This window comes from Takifugu flavidus, chromosome 16, assembly GCF_003711565.1.
Source record: "Takifugu flavidus isolate HTHZ2018 chromosome 16, ASM371156v2, whole genome shotgun sequence".
NCBI classification, from domain to species: domain Eukaryota; kingdom Metazoa; phylum Chordata; class Actinopteri; order Tetraodontiformes; family Tetraodontidae; genus Takifugu; species Takifugu flavidus.
The window spans coordinates 395,001-414,807 of record NC_079535.1 but is presented as its reverse complement, the minus strand read 5'-3'; the positions used below and the strand labels follow the sequence as shown (position 1 = coordinate 414,807).

The following is a 19,807-nucleotide window of genomic DNA, read 5'->3' as shown; positions in this document are numbered from 1 at the left end:
TGTCCTGATAAACCGGTGAAGGACTTCTCAAGGTTGATTGACTCTTTTAACTGTTAACAGCTAAAAACTACAGGCCTCTAACCAAATCCTAAAGGACCGTTGCTGCTGAAATCTGCTGAGTTGTGGTAGACAGGCCAGAAGAGGATACCAACATCACAGAATCTGGTCTTGACCCCCCTCCGCCTGACTTCCCTCACTTTTCCATGGATAAGGTTGCTTCTGCAAGGGCTCTAACCGGAGCCTGGTCCTCGCTCGGCTGCGTTTGATCACTTTGAGCCTCTGGGTGTCTCTGATGGCTTTAGAAGGTGAGGTTGATCAGACTCCTTGTCATGTTTTCCTGCCTCGCCTTTTTAACACGGTGCCCTAGCTTAGGGAAGCTGGCTCTGGACATTATTATCAGCAGTCCATCTGTGCGACTCCTGCTGAAGAAACCTGGCCTTGATCATGGTGTTCTTGCCAATTTCATAACCCATTGATACTTTCCTCTTCCCACAATTTTTAGCCTAATCAGCCGGTCAGCGACTGATTTTTGCTGTCCTCCCTAAGATGGGGGTGGGGTAGTTGTCAGCTCAGAGATCCTGGGTCATTAAGTGTGGATGCCACAAAAACATCGGTCAGACAGTCAACAGTCTGCTTAAAAAAGAATTCTGGTCCCATGCCTTGAATGCCTTCCCACCACTCAGACAAGCACAGTCACAGCAGATTTAGACCCAAATGCACGACTCTCTGACACAATTCAAAAGACACAGGTAGCTTTAATCAGAGAGAGGTTAAAACAACTACAGTTGGAACAACGATAAAGGGACACTGAAAGCAGGGAGCAGAAGGACTAAATACACTAGGAGGAGGGAAGACAACGAGACACAGGTGCAGCACGTTAGGTTGGGGAATACAATCACAGAACTTGACAGGAAGTAATCTGAAATGAGAGGAGAATTTAAAAAAAACAGGAACCACTGGACTGAAATGAGCAGACCTGGAGCCTTTTTATTGTTTTCAACACACACAGTGTAAAATGAAGCATATTCATAAAGGAGCAACTGTTGTGGTTCGGTTTCTGGTCGGCACTCGGACCTCTCACCTCCTCCCCTACCTATAGGAATGACATCCAGGGGCAGGCTGATCTCCGAGGAGCGCTGAGCCTCCAGCTCGTTACTCCTAAATCAGCGCCAACTTAAGCCCTCCCCTCTTTGCCTCCGGTGCCAGATTGTTGCTCGTGTCTTTGAACCTAGCTCCAGCTCCCCGTGATTACTAGCCCTTCGCCTCGTTTATTCTTTAGTTTAGTAACTTCTTTCAGTTGTTTCCTTTCCTGATGTTTTTTTTCCCTATTTCGATGGTGATTTTTCGTTCGCCCTTTCCGTTGTTACTTTCTCAGAGTTATTTTGTTGTTACTTTGTTCGATCGTTTTAGATACTTTGTCAATAAAGAACCTTTTTGTTTGCACTCTGCGTCTGGGTCCTGGCCTCCTTAACTGTTTCGTACATGGACCCAGCACAGTCGGACCTGATGAAGCAATACGTTCCGCGCAAGCGGCATGAGTTAACCAGGTGGAGTCGGCTCTGCGCCAACTTGGAGTACATGCAGTGAATCATGGCCGGCATCTCCCAACTCAGCGGACAGCTGGCGGCTCTGGATGAACGACTTCCCCGCACCCCAAACACCGCCGAGTTGCGTCCAGCCGACAGTCCGCCGATCAACCCAGCTCCACAGCCACAAGAGCCCTATATTGGATATAGGGCTCTCGTGGCTCCTGAGTACCTGCTTGGAGGTACCTGCTTGGTATGGGGATATAGTATATCCCCATACCAAGCAGGTACTCAGGAGATTTAGGGACATGCTCCCAGTTTCTGCACCAGTGCCAGTTAGTGTTCGCTCAGCAACCTCTCACTTATTCCACCCCACAAGCTAAAATAGCCTTCGTTATGAGTTTATTTACCGGACTGGCCGCCGCCTGGTCCGTAGCTATCGCCACACAACATCAAGAGCTAATGAACGATTACACCAGGTTCAGAGAGGAGATGAAACGGGTTTTTGATCATCCGGTAAAGGGAAGGCAGGCTGTAAACCAGCTGCTAGACCACATGTGTCAAACTCAAGGCCCGCAGGCCAGATGTGGCCCGCCATGTAATTTTATGTGGCCTGCAAAAGCTTTAAAGTTTTGAGCGTCTAAAAATAAATACCAAAATAAATTAAGAGCATGCTTTGACCAAAAACTACATTTCCCACAATGCCTTTCGACTACGGTAGCCGCGCCAGTGTTTCCACATCCATGCCAACGAGTGGAATTGAGATATAAATAATGATCCCAAAATGTCCAGAAAGAGAAAAGTTGATGCAGATGGAAGACTGTTGGAAGGTGAATACTTGTTTGTGCTTCAAGGAGAAAGACCGGTATGTGTTTTGTGTTACGAGGCGGTGTCGGTTGTCAAAGAGTACAATCTGCGTCGACATTCTGACACCAAACATGGAGCTAAGTACGCTAAAGCTAGCCTTCAAGAAGAAGCAACAAATTGCCCAAGAATTAAAAGGAGAACTGTGGTTGCTGCAGAGTTTGTTCACGAAATCCACAGCCAAAAATGAGGCCGCAGTGAAAGCTAGCTTCATTGTGGCTGAAGAAATTGCCCATGCTTCCAAGTCTTTTTCAGAGGGAGCGTTTTTGAAGCAGTGCATGCTGAAGGTCTGTGAGCAGGTGTGTCCCGACCAGTTACAGACTCTTAAAAATGTCGGTTTATCAAGAAACACCATCGCGGACCGAGGGAAGGAACTAGCAGAAAATCTTACAACACAGCTGGCTGAGGAGACACGCAGCGACACAGATTTTTCATTAGCTGTTGATGAAAGCACAGATAACATGGACACAGCGCAGTTATATATTTTTATTAGAGGCGTTAAGTCGGACCTCTCTATCACTAAGGAGCTGCTGGATGTGGTTGCAATGCATGCGACCACAACGGTCGAGCTCAGGAAAGACATTGCTCTTTTTATGCAGAGTAAAGGAAAACTCTATCAGATCCAAAGTGGTTGTGTGACATAACTGACCATCTCGCCCAGCTGACTCAGAAGCTGCAGGGACGCAAACAAGTCATCACGCAGATGTCTGACATGATCACGGATTTCCAGCGTAAATTGGACTTATGGATGTGGCAAGTGAAACAGGACAATCTTGTCCACTTTCCTGTTTGTCAGAGCGTGTCAGCCTCATTTCCCGAGACTTTTTCATGTGCTCAGTTGACTACCAAACTGAGCTGGTTAAAGACCGAGTTTGATCGGCCCTTCTCTGACTTCAGAGCACAACAGTCTGGCTTTGACATCTTTGCCAATCCTTTCACCACCGATGTCTGCACTGCACCGCAACACCTTCAGATGGAGCTAATTGAGCTTCGAAGCGACAGTGGCCTGAGAGCAAAGTTCCAGGATGCTGCAATCCAGGACTTTTACCGTCTGCTGCCCCCTGGTTTGATGCCACAGCTTCGACTTCATGCTGCCCGTGTTCTGTGTTCCATGTTTGGGAGCACCTGTGCAAACAGTTTTTTTCCATAATGAATCTGAACAAAAACAAGCACAGATCACGCCTCACGGATGACAACCTCCATGCTGTTCTACGCATTGCCTCAGCACAGGACCTAAAACCAGACACTGACACACTGGCAACGGGAAAACTGTGTCAGACATCTGGTCAGAAAACACACAGGTAAGCAATTTTTTAAAAACTTAATTAAAATATAATAAAATGTAATTCAACCAAGAAGAACAGTTATAAACTGTGCAATTCAATGATTGTGCTTGCATTTTTTTTGTGTTAATCATCTTCAGAACATGATCTCTCGATAGAGAGAGATCACACCACTTGGTGTGTTTAAGGACAGGCAGCATCTCCTCATCAAAGACTAACCAAAAAACTATAGTTGAGAACTGAGTCAACCTTTATTTTGGTATTTTTAGTTGATTACATATTATTTATGTGTAGCTGCTGTTGTAATTATTTAATGTTTGCAGGTCTTATGTGTGTATGCAGACAAATTGTTGTCATCAAACCTGTTATGGAACAGTCAAGGAGGCCGGGACCCAGATGCAGAGTAAAAAGTAAAAGGTTCTTTATTGATAACAAGGCAAGGGGAAGCAGTTCACGGAACGAAGGATCAATTGAAGTAGCAACAAAAACTCTAGAAAAGTAGTGTGGCGGACGCCTAACAGGGCTCAGTATATCTCCTCTCTAAATCGACAACGCCACCCCAGGAATTCCACCTGGAGAATTATTATCAAGGCCGCACAAGTGTTTTCTAGTGAGGAGAAGAGACAGGTCCAATCTGCAAAATTAACTTTTATTTCCGGATATCCTCTAACAATTGCTAAAATACTCACGCATGAATTTTCACACACACTCAACGTGCAGATATTAAATTCATATTCAAGATTTACAGTTATCTTGAAAACACCTGCACCCCACAGGGTAGGATCGGCACCACTTAGAAAATAACAGGAAACGTACACAATAATAGAACCCAAATAAACATGCAAAAATAACCCACACGAGCAAAAAGCACACTTAGTCAAACCCAAATAAACATGCAAAGTAACCCACACAAACAATGAACATCACAAATCAGCCCCAAATCCCTCCCCCCGCAACCAAACGTTAAACCAACATAAAGGAAATCCTAGTCCTCCTAGAGGCGCAGTTCACTCACACACTCGCACTTTAGATTGGACCCCACACGATGATACCTACCAAATCCTTGCAATCGACTATACAGGACTGAACGACATCACCGTAAAAAACAAGTACCCTCTCCCTCTGATTGACTCAGCCTTCAGCCCCTTACACACAGCTACGGTGTGTTTACAAAATTAGACCTGAGGAATGCCTACCACCTCATCAGAATCAGGGAGGGGGATGAGTGGAAAACAGCATTCAACACCCCATTAGGCCATTTTGAATATTTAGTGATGATTAACTAATGCTCCTGCTGTGTTTCAGTGTTTGGTCAACGACGTACTGCGGGACTTGCTTAATAAGTCAGTTTTCGTCTACTTGGACGATATGCTGATTTTTTCCAGGTCGATGGAGGAACATGTCGGACACTTGCGAGAAGTGTTGAAGAGATTACTGGAAAACAAGTTGTGCGAGAAAGCAGAGAAATGTGAATTCCATGTATCGTCTGTTAGTTTTCTGGGTTTCGTGGTCGAAAAGACACAGCTTCGCGCAGATCCCTCCAAAGTGGCTGCAGTTAAGGACTGGCCCCTTCCCACTACTCGTAAGCAGCTTCAGCGGTTTCTAGGCTTTGCCAACTTCTATCGAAGATTCATACAAAACTACAGCCACCTGGCGGCACCACTCCACTCCACTGGCCAGTTGAGGCGGAAGTTCAGGGCTCTCCAAGGACAGACGTCCCAGATGGATGCTCGCCGAGCCGGCTGTTTGTCCCGCAGTCCGCCCAGTCGTCATTGCTCTCATGGGGGCACACCTCCCGGATAGCCTGCCATCCAGGAGTTCACCGCACACTGGCCCTCATCCAGCAGCGCTTCTGGTGGCCATCCATGGCTGCGGACGTCTGGACCTTTGTCGCTGCGTGCACAGTGTGCACGCGCAGCAAGTCCTCACACAGGCCCCCTGCAGGACTCCTGCAGCCCATTCCCCTCGTCCCTGGTCCCACATCGCTTTGGACTTCGTTACTGGTCTGCCCCCCTCTGAAGGTAATGATACCGTACTGACAGTGGTCGATCGCTTCTCCAAGGCGATACATTTTGTTACCCTCCCTAAACTTCCCACCGCCTTGGAGACGGCAAACCTCCTGGTACAGCATGTTTTCCGACTACATGGAATCCCTCAGGATATCGTGTCAGACCACGGACCCCGGTTCACCTTGCAGGTATGGAAGGTGTTCTACCGGGCCCTGGGAACCACCTCCAGCCTCACTTCAGGTTACCATCCTCAGTCCAACAGCCAGACTGAACGAGCGAACCAGAGTTTGAAGTCCTCTCTGCGCTGTGTGGCCTCCCGCCTCCTGTCCTCCTGGGCCTCGCACCTACCCTGGGTAGAATACGCCCACAACTCCCTCATCAGCTCAGCTACCGGCCTGTCACCGTTTATGGTTAACCATGGTTACCAACCTCCATTGTTCCCTAGCCAGGAATCCGACGCGGTGGTACCCTCTGTCCGGAGTGTGGCGGGAGACCCGGGCTGCACTGGGAAGAACGGTGGAGCGCAACCGACATCTGGCGGACCGCTGCCGAGCACCTGCACCCAACTACCAGGTAGGCCAGCAAGTGTGGCTCTCATCCGGTCAGGATTCTGGACGTACACAGGCGGGGGAGGGGGTTCCAGGGGGTTCTGACCCGGAGGAGCGCTCCCTCATCCTTGACCCACAACTGCTGCAGGACTTTTATCTAAGCTTCCCAGAAATATATTGACTTTTTAAAACTTTATTTGTTTTTTTGTGTGCTACCACTGTACAACGTCTAAACAGCCGATTGGTTACATTCATTCTGTCTTCGTTATAGACAACTTTCCAAGATCCAAAATGGACCTTTAATGAAGGAGAGAAGAAAAAAAAGGAAATGAAACAAAACCCCAAGAAAGTGGAAAAGGAAACAAAGACATGAAGCACTGCCACATATCCGGGGATAACTGAACCCATAAAATCACCAAAACACACCACCACAACTGGTTCAACCAAAAGACCCAATGACACTGGGCAAAAGACGCAACATCATAGCAAAAAAGGTACATTGGAGAAACTGGAAGACTGTTCAGCACCAGAAAACAGGAACATCAACCTGAAGGCAGCAAGAAAACAGCCCTAACAGATCATAAGGGCTGGGCCGGGCAAATTTACTTTGAAAAGGTTTCCCGGCCCAGTTAGCTGTTCTCAGACGCGTCACGCTGAGCCGATGACAGATCTGAAGAAGGCTGAGGCCACTTCTGAACCCTGGCTCAGGTGTATGACACTCATCTTCATCTTTATTGTTAACATCAACCCTTTTGCCTAGTGCAAGTCAGAGCAGCAAAAAAATTACGACTCTTTTATTCTTATTCTTCACCCTATTAAACCATAGAATTATCTTTCTGGTACTTTCAAAAGCAAATCTATGACCTAAAATCCTGAACAGCTAACAATGACACATGAAAGGGTATCAGAAGGGATTCAAAAAGATCCACACGGAACCGAGCACAAATGAGGATGCGGTGCAAACACGGATAGAGCACGTTGCCTTTATTGTGCAGCATCACAGAGAACAAAGGAATGACTGCATCAGGCACCAGAGGTGGGGCCTGATGAATCACCTGGCCCCTACTCCTCACCTGACCCCACTCATTGCCAACTGAACCTCAGCGTTTGTCTAAAGAGGGTTAGTTCTTTTCACGATGTTGCATTCTCAGGAAATATCCTCACGGGCACCATTGTGAACATGCACATTTGCATCTACAAATCATTTACACATTTACAGAAAATCATTGCACATAAAAAAAACTCCCAAGCAAATAACAGAGGGTCCTCCAGAGGTTCACAGGCTGGTGTCAGCCGTCTTTATCTTTGGTCCGCTGACTAAATTGGGTAACACCGCGGTGTCGGGCTGTGCGTCTTTACAAAAGAAAACCACAGGGTTTTTGCAGGCCCACATGGCAACCTCAGCTCCTCCGCCTCCCTTGCCAGGACTTGAACTGGACAGGTGGCTATTGTTTACCCCAACACGACTCATGTAGCGGTCCCGTATCCTCTCCGATCGGTTGAATTGAATGTCCCGGTTCTGAGTGTGGCCAGACAGGTAGGTGGCGATGTTGCGTGTCCGGTAGCCCTCCTCTCTGCTACGCCCTAGTAACATGGATATATTTGGGTTCCTCATAGCGTAGATCAGTGGGTTGATGGCTCCGTTAGCCCAGGCTAGCCAAATGGCTACTGTGTCCATTGCTGGGTTGAAGGTGTAACTCCCCAACGCGGTGACCAACCCCAATAAGCAGTAAGGCCCCCAGCAAAAAATGATGAAAACAATCATGATCAACACAGTGGTGGCTGTTCGCATTTCACTATAAAATCGTAGCAAGTACGCGTATGTGGTCACAGGCCTGACTCGGATTTCGGAGAGACGAACCGTCTTACAAATATTGTAATGACAAAAACACATCAGGGAGAAAGGCAGTAAGTAACACACAATGATAAGGCAAATGCTGTAGGCCGTCCCCAAACGTGATGTCCCAGAGTGGAAGACGTACATGCAGTGATAGAAACCTCGCTTATGGATTTGAGAAGGAGCTGAAGCTAGGAGATACCACGGCAACGCAAAAATAACAGCAGTCAACCACACAGCTAGCAACAACTGAGTTGCCTTCTGGCGGTCCATTTTGGCCTGCGGCTGTCTGACAATGGCGTAATATCTGTCAAAGGAGATCAGCGTCATGGTCAAGGTAGAGATGATCCCAAAACAAGTGTTGAAAAAGCCATTAGCCACACAGAAGTGGTCCCCAAACATCCATACGCCATCCTTACTGAACAGCATGACAAAAGAGAAGGGGAGGCACAAAATGGCTGTGAGGAAGTCCGACAGCGACAGTGACATGATGAAAGCATTGGTCACTGTCCGAAGCTGCCGGTGCTTAATAATGACAACGATGACTGCCGAGTTGCCCAGGCTGGATAAGAGGAAGATGGAGAGAAGAACCAGGGCCTCAGCTGCCACCATGACACCGTGAAGGATGGAGCTGCTCTCTGAGGCACTGAGCACCGACAGTGGCGAAGCCTCCAGGATCTCACCAAACTGGCTCCCTCGCTTGTCTCGGAGAGTTGACAGATTTTTGGTGCTTCCCACTGTTGCTTCTGTGCTGCTGGTCGTTACGAGACTGGTCACTATAGAAACAACCCTGAAGAACAAAGACAGATGTGACATGACTCTTTAAACCCCGTAAAAGAAGCCCTGCAATACACTTCTCGGGTTTAAAATTGTTGTACACATCATCATTCATACAGCATCTTATGTATGCAGTTACATTTTAGTGAATCCAAGTGTCCCCGTGTGCCAGTCTGATCTACACAAACAGGTTTCATTGCTAATGGCAGAGGCACCAGTGCCACATTACTGGTTTAGCAACAATTCCCTGGCTGTGTTTGAAGCTCTACATGAGAGGGGCTCCATGTGCTGACTTACACGTGCACAACAGAGGAGGTGGTGGCCAGCTGGTCAGTGAAGGCCACACCAGAGGAGACACCTGTGAAATTGTCACCATGCAGGGTCATGCTAATGGCTGAGTCCAGCGAGGACAAATCCTCCTTCATCTCTTCTGGTTCCTGTGGCTCTGGGTTGGCTTCAACTCTGTCTTCTCCAGCTTCCCTGCTGCGTCCAGCGTCTGTGGGTTCAGATAAACAGTCAGTGATCATGGTAGCTAGTGTAGCTGTTGCAGGGCTCTAGAGCTGAGGCAGGCTGTAATGTTCTAGACCAGCTGCAGTTTACAGAGAGGGCTGAAGGGGAGAGGGTCGGAAGTGACCAGGAAGTGGAGGTGGAGGGCGGTTGAGGTGGGTGTGAGGGAGGGGTGCAAGCAGTCAATGCGATGAAGGTGGCACTAGATGGTCCTGGTGGCATGATTGATGTGGGGCTGCAGTGAAGGGGTGGAGGAGGCCAGCCAGACTCCTCATCTGGAGGAAGGCTGAAAGATGGAGTTGTTTATAGTGAGTGAGAATTGTGGGTTTTGGACCTGGGGGATTGGTGCTCTCTTTTATTGCTGCTAAGGTTGAGAAAGTTAGGTGCAAACCAAAGTTAATATTATGATGCCAGTTTTTTTTTTTTTAAACAAAACAGGGCATAAAGGCCTTTATACACCTCTTAAAGTGAACGTCTATTAGTAATCTTTACAACAATATTCTCATACTTTCTAAAGGTGTTAACCACTGACGTTTCCTGTATTTGCGTTTTGGACAGTATCAAGAATTATATATGAATCTTTGCGTGTGAGCGCGTGTCGGTGCGTGTGCTTCACTGAGCGGATAGAAGTGGGTTTAAAACGTTCCGAATTGCCAGCTTCCTCCGCTTAGTTGCTCTTCCCTATTTTAAGGAACGAAATGAGGTTAGATTTCTTTACCTGGTGGTTGTGGGCAGGCAGAGAACTCTCAGCACCCCCCTTCGCTTCTGTGGACAAAACTAAAGCAGCAGTTGTCCGCGCACGGCCATCACTGGGGGTCGTTCTCCTCATCGCTGCTCTGCGGCTGGAGGAGAAAGCTACCCGGGTAAGGAGATGCAATCCCGGCCTGGTTCCTTAGACTCTCCCCCGCTGACGCCAATTTCACCCTCCTACTGCTGCAACCACGCTGCTCGTCATTTTGCACATCCAGATGTGTTCAACCAAGTCTACCACGTAACGTGTGACGTGTTTGTGTAGTTGCCATGGAAACTGCGGATCGTCGTTTAAATTAAAACTGCTGTCCAAAATGACATTTAGAAGTCATGTGTCAGTGAAATGTCTTTAAGCTTGCTGTTGTAGGGTTATGCGAATATTTAGCAGCAGCTGAGGGGATTTAGGGTTGTGTTGTGTTCCCTCGGGAGCACTAATCTGCCATACTGGTTTTTCTCCTATCTCTATAGATTCCGTTTCCCCTGCGTTGAACGGGTTGAGGCGCGGCCCACATTGAGCTCCGCCCACTCAATATGTTTAATCAATGACTGCGGTCGAGCCAGCCAACACTTCGGCAGAAGCAGCTAAGCCAGCAGACACTCGAATTCCACTTGCGCTGTGTACCGAGGCATTATACGACGATGACGAGAAATTTCCTCAAAATATAGGATATGAATGTTACCAACATGTTTTCATCGTTCCCAAATTTGCTAGTTACGAAAGTCTTTCTTTCACTTTGATAAACATATCCATTGATCCGATTGATATACCAGGAAGAGTTTCACAATTACTGAACGAAGTAAATTCAAGAAAAAGCCGCTCCTATCACTCCCTGTTGTACTCAGCATTTAGGGTAATGTCTCGTATACACAGAGGAAATTGAATTTGAGTGTCTGCTGGCTTTGCTGCTTCTTGTGTTGGCTGGCTCGACCGCAGTATAGCGACAGATGGCGATTAACTGACTCTTTTGTGGTCGAAAACCCACTTTTGGATTTCATATAAAGCAAAATTACATTCGATGTCAGCGAGAATGCTGTGTGTGAAAAGGCGCCTGTCATTTTGTTGTTTTACCTTACATGATGACATTTGTAGTAAATCTTTTAGATGAATCAATAAAAGCCCGCTAATTATATGTAATTATATTAGAGTTATGTTACTTATTAACCAAATACAACTAAAATATTGTTATCATTTACATGAAGGACCAGGTCTGGTATGAAAATTCCTTTCTATTGGAAAACATATTTTAGTATTTTTAATATCTAGTGAATAAAACGTGTTTAACAATCTCAGGCCTGTGGTGAGCAACATGGAACTGCTACATAATACTGGCCATCTAACCTTATTCACACAGACTTACCGGTATTCGCTTCTAAAGGGGCTCTCAGAGACTGAACTGATGCCTGGTCCAGTTTTGGTCTAAACCTGAAGAGAACTATTTTTTGTTAACATTGATACAACTTGAACATGAAGACTTGAAAATGGTATTTATTCACGGGGCTCAAAAGAAACCAAAATCTCTTGAACATCAATGATTTCTACACAAAATGTCTCGTGGTCACTTTGTAAAGTAAACGAGAGGAGGAGTGTCTCCCTCAGATCCATGGTGCCATGGCACCATCGGATGCCAGCAGCTCTTGCAAAGTTCTCAAGCATTATGATTGGGGAAGGGTTAGAGAAGAGCATCTCCGTATTTAGAAATAAAGAAAGTTATTATTAAAGGACGAGGGAAGACGTGAGACGAGAGCACAGAGAAGGTTTCAGCATTCCCAGCAAGCTACAGCAACAGCTATTACCAACCAGGAAAAAAATATTTTGAAAATGGAGAATTGATTGCTAAAAAGATCTGTGACATCCCCTCTTAAACCTTGTTGAATGTGTATTTATGGATTCTGCCTTCAACGGCACCTGGTGCTTCAGAGATTAAGTCATACTGTAACAATTGGTTCCAAAATAAAAAAGCCATACCCGAGAATGCTGACAGGTGAGGCAACAAGAGGTTAAAAAAAAAGAAAAAAAGTGTGCGTGCCGTTTATGCGGTGGTGAGCGGTGTGCGAGGCGGACCAAAGGTGAGGTGCTCGTTGATGAGGAGACGTGGTGTTCTCAGGAAAATGCAAGGCAAAAAAGTTAGCAAATCTACCGAGTTTGGAATGTTTGAGTTAGCACTGGCAATGATGAAATAATCTTGAGCTGTTTCGTTGGTGTCGGCTGCTTTAAAGGGCTCCTAATCAGACCGATTAGCACAAGCCAGCACGAGTCAGAGAAATAGGTCTACCACACCCCCTACAGGAAAAAAATAGAGCAACACAAACACAGAGACCCAAACCAGGACCATGACCCGTTAACGGGCGTTTCCTGGCGACCTACCCAGTTTATCAGACTGACTATGGTAGAAGACCCTTGTCCAGGATGTGCCTCTGGGGTTGACAGGAGTAGCGAAGGAGGGCAGCATGCTGGAAAATGCTTCTCCAGCTTTGCAAACTGGCCTGCATGGATGGTACCGCCACCTCCTCCTCAAATCAAATCAAATCAAATCAAATCAAATCAAATCAAATCAAATCAAATCAAATCAATCAAATCAAATCAAATCAAATCAAATCAAATCAAAATTTAATTATATAGCGACTTTTACAATCAAAATTGTTTCAAGGCGCTTTCCAGAATCCCAGGGCCTAACCCCAGACAAGCAACAGTGGCAAGGAAAAACTCCCCTTTAACAGGAAGAAACCCTGAGCAGGACCAGGCAGGAGGGGGACCCTCCTGCTGATGGCCGGGTAGAGAGAGAGGAGAAGGGGGGGGACAGGTAGAGGATAGAATAGTTAGGAGAGGAGAGGAGAGGAGAGAGAGGAGAGGAGAGGAGGAGGAGAGGAGAGGAGAGGAGAGGAGAGGAAACCATGACCCAGTGTAGTGACAGAGGCCTGTCAGGTGATCATGTTTCTAGACCCCGGCAGCCTTGGCCTATAGCAGCATGACTAAGATGTTAACCTAATGATTAGACGACCCCCTAAGTATGAAATTTGTCTGTCCTCCTAATCCTCCTCCTGGAGTTGAAACAATGCTGGTTGGTACCCAAGGGAGTCCATAAATTGTGACATCCCAGTGGAGGCCGACACACGGGAATTGTTATTCTACACATGCTAGGAATAAGTTCCCAGTGGTGGGATGACAAGCCAAGATGCATCGCAACAACTTTTTAGGGAATGGTTGACCCTCTCAGTATTGTTGTTTGACTAGGGGTGGTATCCGGAGGAGAGGCCCCAACACATTGCAGAAAGCTTTCCAGACCTGAAATGTGAACTTGAGGCCTTGGTCTGACTTGCGAGCATACTTCCCTTGGGCACACATGGGGCAAGCAGTAATGAAGGACTTAGTGTCGTGGGACATAGACGGCCACCAGAACTGTTACTGAAGGAATCGAACGGTCCGGGGGCAGCCTGGGTGACATTTGAGCTGGGAAGAATGGCCCTACTACAGCACATTGGAACGGATGGACTCCAGGATGAAAAGCCAGTTCTGCAGGGTGCCTGCTGGACCAGGATGGAGTGGATGCGCCTCCCGCATCCTCTCCTCCACCAACCAGGTAGCTGTGCCCACAATGCAGGAGGGAGACAAGATGGAAATGGGCTCTGGTCTGGAGGGATTGAGTGAGAACAGGTGGGACAAGGCGTATGGCTTAATGTTTGTATGTAATGTAATGAGATCCAGGCTGGTAGGTAAGGGTCAATCAGAAATGCCCCAGAAAAGAGCCCATTGTGCTTGCTGCAAATTCAACCGCTTGGCACTCTGGAGGTAGTTGAGGTTTTTGTGGTCAGTCCACAACACCACACCATCGGCTGAGCAGATCTCTCCAGCCAGTGTCTCCACTGCTGCTGGGCCAGTACCAAATCAAATCAAATCAAATCAAATCAAACCAATCTTTATTCATACATTAATTGTTTCAAGGCGCTTTCCAGAATCCCACGGCCTAACCCCAGACAAGCAACAGTGGCAAGGAAAAACTCCCCTTTAACAGGAAGAAACCTTGAGCAGGACCAGGCTCACGTAGGGGGACCCTCCTGCTGATGGCTGGCTGGGTAGAGAGAGAGAAGAGGGGGAAGGACAGGTAAGGATAGAAAAGGGAGGGGAGGGGAGGGAAAAAGAGGAGAGGAAAGGCATAGAGCATAAAAATACATACAAAAATACATTATATTGAATAAACTGCCGGTTGAGTGGGTCAGCGGGGCCGGAGGTCATTATGCAGCTCTGAAAGGGGCGATACCTGTAAATGAATACAGAAGGGGGAAGCAGAAAAACTACACAAGAAATAGCATCACGAGTCTACTTGATGAGGAGGAGAGGAGAGGAGAGGAGAGGAGAGGAGGAGAGGAGAGGAGAGGAGAGGAGAGGAGAGGAAACCATGACCCAGTGGGGTGACAGAGGCCTGTCAGGTGATCATGTTTCTGGACCCCGGCAGCCTTGGCAGCTACTACTACAGCCACTACTAATGTGTGAGTTGAAGGACAGATTTTGGTCAAAAGTTACTCCAAGATTCCTCACAGAGAGACTAGATGTTAATAAGATCCCATCTAGAGTGACCATGTGATCTAATCTATCCCTGAGAGGTTCAGGACCAAACACTATGACCTCAGTTTTTCAGAGTTAAGGAGAAGGAAATTTGAAGACATCCAGGACTTTATGTCTTTAAGACAGGTCTGAAGCTTCGCTAACTGCTCTGTCTCCTCTGGTTTCATGGATAAATATAACTGAGTGTCATCAGCATAACAATGAAAATTTATCCCATGCTGCCGAACAATGTTCCCTAAGGGAAGCATGTACAAGGTGAAAACAATTGGTCCAAGTACGGAACCTTGTGGAACTCCATGGCTAACCCTACTGTATGAAGAGGGAACGCCATGGACATGAGCAAACTGGTATCTATCAGATAAATACGATCTAAACCAGTCTAGTGCTGTCCCTTTAATCCCAATCACATGTTCCAGTCTATGTAACAGGATGCTGTGATCAACTGTATCAAAAGCAGCACTGAGGTCCAGCAGAACCAGCATAGAAACCAGTCCATGATCTGAATCTCTAAGAAGATCATTAGTAACTTTAAGAAGTGCTGTTTCTGTACTGTGATGAGCTCTAAAGCTGAAACATCTCAAACAGGCTGTTTCTCTGCAGGTGCTCCAGTAACTGAGTCACCACCACCTTCTCAAGAATTTTATAGATAAAAGGAAGGTTGGTTATTGGCCTATAGTTTGCTAACACATCAGGATCCAGTGATGGTTTTTTAAGCAACGGCTTAATCACTGCCACCTTGTAGGACCGGGGTACATAACCTGTCACTAAAGAACAATTGATCTAGTCCAGGATAGAACTGCATATCAATGGTAAAACATTCTTCAACAGGTGTGTTGGGATGGGATCTAAAAGACTTAGTGAAAACGCCTCAGCAAAATATATATGGGTGAAGGAGTTTAAGGGCTCTTTGGAGACCCTGTATGTTCTCACAGTCAGCACATCTGGTGATGGTCCACACCACCACATAGTTCACACCGCATAGTTCCTCTCAGCTGAGATGGGTGGAGAAGAAGAAGACCTGTGAGTCAGTTACTACCTTTTCATCGCCTCATTGTCCCAGTCTGGAAATGTTGTACAACCGGCTGCATGGAAGTGGTGCACCGGGAAGGAGGGCTATGCAGCAGGCTCAGGGAAGGTAAGGAGCGAGGGAGAGGGCTCGCTCCTTACTGAATGCCTCTCCTAGGTCGTGGTACTCCACAGGAACTACCAAGGTCAGATGGCTCAGAAGAAGCACCCCAGAGAGGCCAGGATGAGAGAGCTGAATGGAGAGAGTTTGAGTGACAGAAGGTGCTCCGGCCAGTTAGCGTGTTTGATGCCCAACCTTCCTCTCGATGGCCTGCTGCAAACAGAATCACTGCAACTAAAGCCCTCAAGACTGGGGATAGTTGTGGAGGGTAGCGTTGCGATGGAGGCAATCACCAACAGGCAATGTGTCTCCTGTTTGAATTTACTTACGCACTCCACCTGCACTCCCCAAGTGTTTAATAAACACCTTAATCTTCATTCAGCGGGGAATGCCAAAAGTTCAAGATTAATTCAAATATTGTACATTTGAATTTATTATACTTTAAAAAATATATTTCAGTAACTTAAACTATTTGAGGCAATCACTTGACGCAAATGCTTTAAGTTATCCGGGTTTAAACGGGACCTCGTTCAGAGGTCTATCCATCCCGGGTGGACCTCCTGATCAGGCCATAGCGGTAATGCACCCAAACATTGCCAACCGCCGCAAAAATAGGGTGGGGGAAAAAAAGAAGAAGATAAATTTCCTGTCGGCGTTACACTTTATTCCGTCCGTATCCGGTGTCGTCAGTTGTTGAAAAAGGAGCTACATTGTGTACCTTTATTTTAATCAGTGTTTGGACAGCATGTGTAAGTAAACTCGGTATACAGTACTTCATACATTTATAATATTTATTTATTATTTGGTAACATTCACCTTTATGTGCTGCGCAGACATCTGTGTGACTGTTGGATGGTTTACGCGTTAGCTCGCGTATTTGTACGTATTTGAGATTTAGACATTTCGCTTGTTAAAGAAACCTAAACCTGTTTTTTTGTTTGTTTTTTAATCAAATTGGACTCTTTGTTGTTCGTTTCAACACCTGGTGTACGGGGTTTTGGTTTTTGTGTTATTTTCGGTCTCGAGCAGTGCTGCCGCATCACTTCAGTTCTCTTGTAACATTTACTATATCAGCCACTCGAAACGTCCCACATAACAATAACTCGCAGCCCTGTGTTTTTGTATCAGCTGTGGCCATGAGCTCCACTTGTCCAGGGCTCTACTGTGGCAGGATGATGGTCAATGGTTCAGCGGAGGGAGTGTGTGGGGTGAGTATTCAGGGATGGGGTTCTGGGTCCTGCAGCCTCTGCACAGTCACAGTTGTGAGGTGAACAGGGTCGTTCCGGAGCAGACGTCATCCGCACTCGTGGGGAGCCAAGGATCCAGTCTTGATGAAGCGCCCCAGCATGGGGGTGCCCCTGGCCTACCGCACCTTACATCCATGTGTGTCAGGACACTCAGGATTTCTGTACCCCTCCTCAGCCTTCTTGACTTCTGGAAGATCCTGGTGATTTAAAGCTAAAGGACCTTGAAAAATACCTTCTAAAAAGTCCTTTCTGGAGGCATCCCTTCTTATTTTTAAGATCTCACCTTGGATGTTCCTTTGTAATCTTTTCAGGTTTCCTGAGCCGTCTTTTACCAGGATTTGTAGATAATAGTTTCAACTTTGGCACCATTTTCAGTTACCTTTTGTGTGTCTCCTTTGAGGTCTGTCCTCGGGGAGAGAGGACCAACCTGCAGAAGATCTGTGAACGCTGCACAGAGTCCCCTGAGCTGTACGACTGGCTCTACCTGGGCTTCATGGCCATGTTACCACTGGTGCTGCACTGGTTTTTCATCGAGTGGTACTCTGGAAAGAAAAGGTGAGTGCTGTGCCCACATTTTAGCAACCCTTTCCTGATGCGATGTGTGTGACGAGAGGCCTGTCCATCTTGTCCAGTTCCAGCGCCCTGCTGCAGCACGTCACAGCCATGCTGGAGTGCAGTGTATCAGCAGTGATCACGCTGCTGGTCACTGAGCCGGTGGGAACGCTCGGCATCCGTTCCTGCCGGGTCCAGATGCTGTCAGACTGGTACACCATGCTGTACAATCCCAGTCCCGACTACGTCAACACCTTGCACTGCACCCAAGAGGCAGTCTATCCGCTGTAAGCACGAGCTGACCTTAAAATCAAGCAGCAGAGAGGTCTGGTGCTCTTTTATGTGGATGTTTCTGGAAGCATCTGGAAGCATAAGCAGTAGCGTGTGTCTTGCATCTCACTGCGTTCCGCTCTTTTTGCTTTAGCTACACCATCATCTTAATCTATTACGCCTTCTGCCTGGTGATGATGATGATGCTGCTGCGCCCCCTGCTGGTCAAGAAGATCGCCTGCGGTCTGGGCAAGTCTGATCGCTTCAAGAGCATCTACGCGGCGTTGTACTTCTTCCCCATCCTTACTGTGCTGCAGGCTGTGGGTGGAGGGCTGCTCTGTGAGTCCCGCCTGTCGACCGCCTGTTCACAACGTGCCTGCACAGGAACTGATGCATGCCCATCTTTGTCTTTTAGATTATGCATTTCCCTACATCATCCTGGTCTTGTCATTGGTCACGCTGGCTGTTTACATGTCTGCCTCTGAAATACAGGTAAAGACACCTGCTGCATTCGGTTGTGTTTGAAGTGTCCCGGAAATCATCCAGACGGCAGCTGCGCCCGCTGGCCAAACATTTGCCCGACAGTAGGGTGTTTAGACAGAGCTGTGGGTGCTTAAAGGGGAGCAGAGGCTGCCCCCTTTCCCGGGAGGGGCCTGATAAAAGAGCGATCTTACAGATAGAAGTGGGTATCTGTGCTAGTGACACGTTCTGCTTTCATTCAGTCTTTTAAGAGTCTGGTCACCAAGAAGAAGCGTCTAGTCGTCCTCTTCAGTCACTGGCTGCTGCACGCCTACGGCATTGTCTCCATCTCCCGCCTGGACAGGCTGGAGCAGGACCTGCCTCTGCTGGCTCTGGTTCCAGGACCCACCCTCTTCTACATCGCCACGGCCAAGTTTACAGAGCCCAGCCGCATCCTGTCGGAGGGAGGCAGCGGACACTGAGCCTGCCAGGCAGCATTGGCTCTCAGGGCCACACCGAGTACAGAGGAAGCCAAGACCCAGCAGACCCAGAGGTGCCGTGGAAACGACGTAAGCCACCTGTTCATGTGTGGAAACCAGCCCTTTGGACAGACTCAAATCAACCGAGGCTTCATTTTCTATACATATATGTACATGTGTGTAAATAGATGGAATGAAAACGTATTTAAAACACATTAATATATGCCAACACACGTGCAACCCGAGTGCTGAGTTCACTGTAAATATGCAGCTGTTGCTCCTACTGAAAATATGAGAGATGTGTTTCCTACGGTGCCAGTCAGTCCAGAGTCATTCTGCTTCCTCACCTCACGTTTTGCCTTTATTCAGCTCATTTTCCGGACTTCTTTTAAAACCCACATACAGTATTGCTCGCACTCACGTCTCCTCCTCTGCTACAACCATTAAACACTGACAGGACTTTCTCGCCCTTGCTGCCGGAGTGGATCGACACTCTTTAGTTGTGAAAGAAGGAAGACATTGAGATCCAAATCAGCAACCCAAAACACATTTAGAAGCACTTTAATCATCTGCGGGACTCCTGATGTCAGCCCGGATGCCTCATTGTGGACCTACAGATTCCCTACAGTCTGTAGCTGCACTCACAGTCCCCTGAGAATTACCAGAGATCACGTCAAGGCACCACAATGATCCTGTAGTGTAAAAAAAAAATGTAGGCGTTTGGGACCTTCTTCCAGCTGCTGCAGCATACATGTACGACGGAGCAGAGGTGGAAAGCCTTCAGGGGCAAGGGACAACATTCTGCAGTGAGTACAAGGTGCAGATGTCATTCAGGTGAGACCGTTAATGGACACCTAAGCTGGTGACGCACAAACAGGACAGGACACATTTCCACCCAAATACTGTTTAAAAACAGGTGCTGACGGCAGGAGAGCAAACCAAGCTGACAGTTTAATTGTTGGGGTTAGAACCTATTTCTGGTGTGACAGTACATGGAAAAGCAGCCTCTGAG

General features: G+C 47.3%; 2 protein-coding genes and 1 pseudogene across 3 annotated transcripts; 2 read left to right on the top strand and 1 right to left on the bottom strand.

The window, feature by feature from the left end:
* Positions 1-2,171: 2,171 nt before the first annotated feature.
* On the top strand, positions 2,172-7,327 carry LOC130513015 (general transcription factor II-I repeat domain-containing protein 2-like; annotated as a pseudogene).
* Positions 7,200-10,628, bottom strand: LOC130540021 (G-protein coupled receptor 135). The gene is made up of 3 exons (XM_057058858.1): positions 10,070-10,628; positions 9,142-9,340; positions 7,200-8,857 (listed from the first exon to the last, which is right to left on the bottom strand). Exons 2-3 carry the CDS (start codon positions 9,267-9,269, stop codon positions 7,507-7,509), a joined length of 1,479 nt encoding a protein of 492 aa, XP_056914838.1. The 5' UTR covers positions 9,270-9,340; positions 10,070-10,628; the 3' UTR covers positions 7,200-7,506.
* Positions 10,629-16,399: 5,771 nt separating this feature from the next.
* On the top strand, positions 16,400-19,113 carry jkamp (jnk1/mapk8 associated membrane protein). 2 transcript variants are annotated; one of them, XM_057059247.1, is made up of 7 exons: positions 16,400-16,537; positions 16,917-16,996; positions 17,436-17,590; positions 17,668-17,874; positions 18,012-18,196; positions 18,273-18,349; positions 18,580-19,113. In XM_057059247.1, exons 1-7 carry the CDS (start codon positions 16,534-16,536, stop codon positions 18,796-18,798), a joined length of 927 nt encoding a protein of 308 aa, XP_056915227.1. In that variant the 5' UTR covers positions 16,400-16,533; the 3' UTR covers positions 18,799-19,113. The 2 variants fall into 2 exon arrangements, with proteins under 2 accessions (XP_056915227.1, XP_056915226.1); XM_057059246.1 differs by lacking the exons at positions 16,400-16,537; positions 16,917-16,996 and adding an exon at positions 17,003-17,235.
* The last annotated feature ends 694 nt before the right edge of the window (positions 19,114-19,807 follow it).

Bases quoted from the DNA above. Each gene is read 5' to 3' on its own strand.
- LOC130540021 (XM_057058858.1), bottom strand. From the start codon at position 9,269: ATGAAGGAGGATTTGTCCTCGCTGGACTCAGCCATTAGCATGACCCTG. The intron at 8,858-9,141 runs GTAAGTCAGCAC...TTTGTTCTTCAG, and splicing joins ACCTCCTCTGTTGTGCACGT to GGTTGTTTCTATAGTGACCA.
- jkamp (XM_057059246.1), top strand. From the start codon at position 17,011: ATGGGGTTCTGGGTCCTGCAGCCTCTGCACAGTCACAGTTGTGAGGTG. The intron at 17,591-17,667 runs GTGAGTGCTGTG...CATCTTGTCCAG, and splicing joins TGGTACTCTGGAAAGAAAAG to TTCCAGCGCCCTGCTGCAGC. The intron at 18,350-18,579 runs GTAAAGACACCT...GCTTTCATTCAG, and splicing joins TGTCTGCCTCTGAAATACAG to TCTTTTAAGAGTCTGGTCAC.